The sequence below is a fragment of the Lactuca saligna genome, chromosome 2, assembly GCF_052625555.1.
Source record: "Lactuca saligna cultivar CGN05327 chromosome 2, ASM5262555v1, whole genome shotgun sequence".
NCBI lineage: Eukaryota > Viridiplantae > Streptophyta > Magnoliopsida > Asterales > Asteraceae > Lactuca > Lactuca saligna.
In genome coordinates, this window is record NC_136418.1 from 121,395,925 (window position 1) to 121,400,279 (window position 4,355).

Consider the following 4,355-nt stretch of genomic DNA (forward strand, 5'->3'; position numbering starts at 1 on the left):
AAATTAAACTCAAAGCCTGCTGCCAATGCAGCAATGGCACCAGTATTGGCTAGAGAAATCTCGTTAGCTCCTGATCTCCGGTCGGAAACGTAACTCACGCACACATGAACCAAAAGCTTCCAGCATGGAGGAAGCAACTTTTTGATTGTAGGAGGAAAAGTTCCTTCATATCCCATATGCTCTAAAATTTTCTCAATTTCATGAATGTCAATCTTCATGAGGTACTCAGGTCTGTCCTCAATTCGAAGAGATTCTCTGATGATGCTTTCTGTAACTAGAATTTTCTTGTCTTCGATTGTTGTTTCCAGAAATTTTTTCACCTCGATCATTCTTCTTTACATCAGCATTTCTCCAGAAATCCTTAATAAAACTTTGGTAGATAGCAAGATTTGTAGTTAAGCAATGAACCAGGCATGATTTCTTCAAACCATCCACAATGAATTTCAAGTCACTGTGGGCTGCAGGAGGATCTTCAAGAAAAATTGCATAATTATGAGCTTTAGCGAACTCCATGTCTCCCATTTTAATCTGAAAGTTAACACATGAAATTATTAGGGCAACATATAAGAATGATGTAGCCGTACACAGAGTTACACACAGCCGTACACGCACATATGCAGCTGTACAAGGTCAGCCGCACACATTTGTTCATGAAAAAGTGTGGCAGCACACGGTCAGCCACACACGCTTATTCATGAAAGAGTGTGGCAGCACACGGTCAGCCGCACACGAACGTGTGCGGTTACACTTGAAGATAAACAAATTTTTATGATGATTCAACTGCAAGCTATATAAAATTTTTGTGAAAGTAATTAAAAATTCAGCCGTGTTCATGAAAATTACCGAGTAAAAGGCTTGTTATCTCAAAAAACTTAATGGAAATTTAAAGAGTATGAGAGAGTAAATATGTGTGCGGTTGAAGCGGGAATAGTGACTATATGATTTTCACCGCACACGCACACTATATATATGCAAAAAATTTCACTTTCTCCCCCTTTTCCTTTAATTATTTATCCCAAAACCCCTTTCACTTTACAATTTTCTCAAAAATGAATTATTTTGAGGATTAATAGAATTTTAATTTCAAAGATTCAAGAAAAAAATTTAAAATAAAATAAAAAATAAAAATAAAATATATAAAATAAATAAAATAAAAATAAAAAATAAAATAAGATTGAAAATACTATTGACGACAAGAATCAATTTAAACCTATATAAATTGTTTTAACCTGTTGAGGTTTAGAGATCAAAGTTTTTAGACAACCATTATCCGCTTGTCGGTACCTTTCATATTCACATCTTTGTCTGGTCGATTGTCGGTATTGTTGTCCACTTAAATACGAAAAATTGTGACAAAATTAGGATATACTATACGTGACAAGACAATGTGATCCTAAGTTCCTAGATATTATATCTGATCCTAAGTTTCTAGATACTATATCTTACTATATCTTAAGGACCATTAGCTGACGACGACCAGGGATATTGTTGTCCACCTAAATTGAGCAGCGAGATCTATAGACAATATTTGAGTGTTCAATTTTAATTATACTGGAACATGTTTCCCGCTTCCAGATATGCCCCGGTAATCAAGGACTTCCAGAGTACTCCTTACATCGGATGAGCAGACCATCATTAGGGGAGAAGATAGATTCAGAGTATTATCACTTATAGTGCATATGCTGTGTACCAGGTCGGATTGTTAGTCACGCAAAGGAGACATCATATGGCTAACAGATAAGAGGAATTTCATATATGTATATGTATAATATGCAGAGAAATAGAGTTGCATATGTTACAGTCTAGGTCGGATCTCTTCCAATCACGCAGAGGAGGTAACATATGACTAATAGACAGAAAGAAAGAAAATGATTTTCTACAGACCTAATTTATCGGAATTTACCAGTTGCCTCATTAATACCGGAATTAAGGAGAGAATCCGCAAATGGAGGAAAAGTTAAACCACGGTTCCAGATACGGGTTCATTTAATGTGGCTAGTAGATTCCCATATATATCTCCCTGCTCAACCTATCTGAGCATCGTATTTTCAGGATAAACGGAACTATCTAGGTCAAGATTTGTCAAGTCATTTGATTTCCTAAGTTCAATTCTGCCTAGTCATATCCATTTAGAATCTTTCGTGCCTACCGACACATCAAACCAGAGCATAGACCCTTCAACTTTGGGTACGTTACACTGACTCAGGTTGCTTGTTATCACATGATCATATCACTTCCCAGAACATCTCCCTCAAACATAATTTCTAATTTTTAATGTTTTTGGATTTTCTATTTTTAATGTTTTTGGTTTTTCTATATTTTTTAATGTTTTTGGATTTTCTATTTTTTTTTAATGTTTTTGGTTTTTCTATTTTTTAATGTTTTTGGGTTTTCTATTTTTTAATGTTTTTTGGATTTTCTATTTTTCTCCCCCTAAATTTGTGCATAAAAATAAAATGAAATAAAATGCGCAAATTTAAATTTAAAAAAAGTTAATCCTCAAAACGAATCATTTTTAGAAAATTAACCAGCACATTGAATCGAGCTTTGTTAAAAGGCTTGGTGAACAGATCTGCTACATTATTATCAGAGTGGGCCTGTTCTAGCCGAATGAGCAAACGCTCATAACATTCTTGAATAAAATGAATCTTGATGTCGATGTGCTTGGTTTTTGAGTGCTGGACCGGGTTTTTGGCAATTTGAATCGCAACCTCATTATCACAAAAATAGGGTTTTCTTGAAAATTCAAACCGTAGTCCAACAACTGATGTTGGATCCCAATGACTTGAGAACAACAAGTAGATGCATCAACATATTCCGCTTCTGCTGTTGAGGTTGAGACTGTGTGCTGCTTCTTGAACTGCCATGACACCAGTCTATCTCCCATAAATTGGCATCCTCCTGAAGTCGATTTTCTATCAAGCTCACACCCACCATAATTGCTGTCTGCAAAAGCATAAAGATCAAATTCGGGATTTTTCGGATACCAAAGACCCAATTTTGGGCACCCTTTGAGATACCGAAAAATCCTTTTAACAACAATCAAATGAGAGAGTTTAGGATTAGCCTGGTAGCGAGCACATTGACAAACCGCGAACATGACGTCTGGGCGACTAGCAGTAAGATACATGAGTGATCCGATCATTGATCGATAATTAGTTTGATCTACGGATTCACCCTCAAGATCAGGAGTCAGAAGAGGTCGTTCCGCCATGGGTGTAAGAGTAGGTTTTGCGTCTCGAAACCCGAACTTCTCCAGTACATCTTCCACATATTTTGATTGATGAATAAGGATTCCGATTGAAGATTGTTTGACCTGAAGCCCCAAAAACATGGTCATTTCCCCAAGTGAACTCATCTCAAAATGCTTCTTCATTACCGCTTCAAACTCCTTGAAAAGTTGTTGGCTTGTCGACCCGAAAATGATGTCGTCCACATAAATTTGAACGAGAATTTGATCTGGACCGACATGCTTGAGAAATAAGGTTTGATCAATGGTACCTCGGGAATAGCCGTGATTGAGCAAATGTTGAGTGAGTAGCATACCAAGCTCGAGGAGCTTGATGCAATCCATACAAAGCTTTGTCTAACTTGTAAACATGGTGTTGAAGAGATGAGTTAACAAAACCAGGTGGTTGGTCAACATAAATCTCCTCCTTGACCTTTCCGTACAAGAAAGCCGTCTTAACGTCCATTTGGTATACAGTAAAGTTCATGTAAGAAGCATAAGCAAGGAAGATACGAATGGCTTCCAAACGAGCAACTGGAGCATAAACTTCTGTATAATCAAGACCCTCAATTTGCCGAAACCCTCGAACCACCAATCTTGCCTTGTTACGCACATTGACACCTGAATCGTCTTGTTTATTTCGAAATACCCAACGAGTATCAAGAGATTTGTTTCCTTTCGGTAGCTCCACCAATTTCCAGACTCCGAGTTTCTCAAATTGATTTAATTCATCATGCATGGGTTCAACCCAGCTGGGCTCATTCAGAGCCATTTCGACAGATTTAGGTTCAATTTGAGAGATGAAGCAAGAGTAGAGACATGTATTAACATCCCCACTTTTACTTCTTGTTTGAACACCATCGCCCAACTGTCCCATGACGTTTTCTATTGGATGATCTCGCTGAATACGTGTGGGGATCTGATAACTAATATCATTGACAAAAACAGGAAGATTATGAATATTAACCGCTCCATCATTTGTTGTATGGTCTGTAGAGGATGAACCACGTTCGTTTGAAGAATCTGATACAAACTCTTCAGCAATACTTTCTGGAAAGAGAAGTTCCATCAGATTTGAAGTTACAACGGAAGTCTTGTGGTTCATGAACTCTCTTTCCATTGGAGA

General features: G+C 37.2%; 1 protein-coding gene across 1 annotated transcript; it reads right to left on the reverse strand.

Moving 5' to 3' along the window:
* Positions 1 to 237: 237 nt before the first annotated feature.
* LOC145030035 (uncharacterized) lies at positions 238 to 3,376 on the reverse strand. Its single transcript, XM_078978472.1, has 3 exons — positions 3,178 to 3,376; positions 2,786 to 2,946; positions 238 to 528 (listed from the first exon to the last, which is right to left on the reverse strand). The coding sequence occupies exons 1-3, from the start codon at positions 3,374 to 3,376 to the stop codon at positions 238 to 240; spliced, it is 651 nt and encodes a 216-aa protein (XP_078834598.1).
* Positions 3,377 to 4,355: the final 979 nt, after the last annotated feature.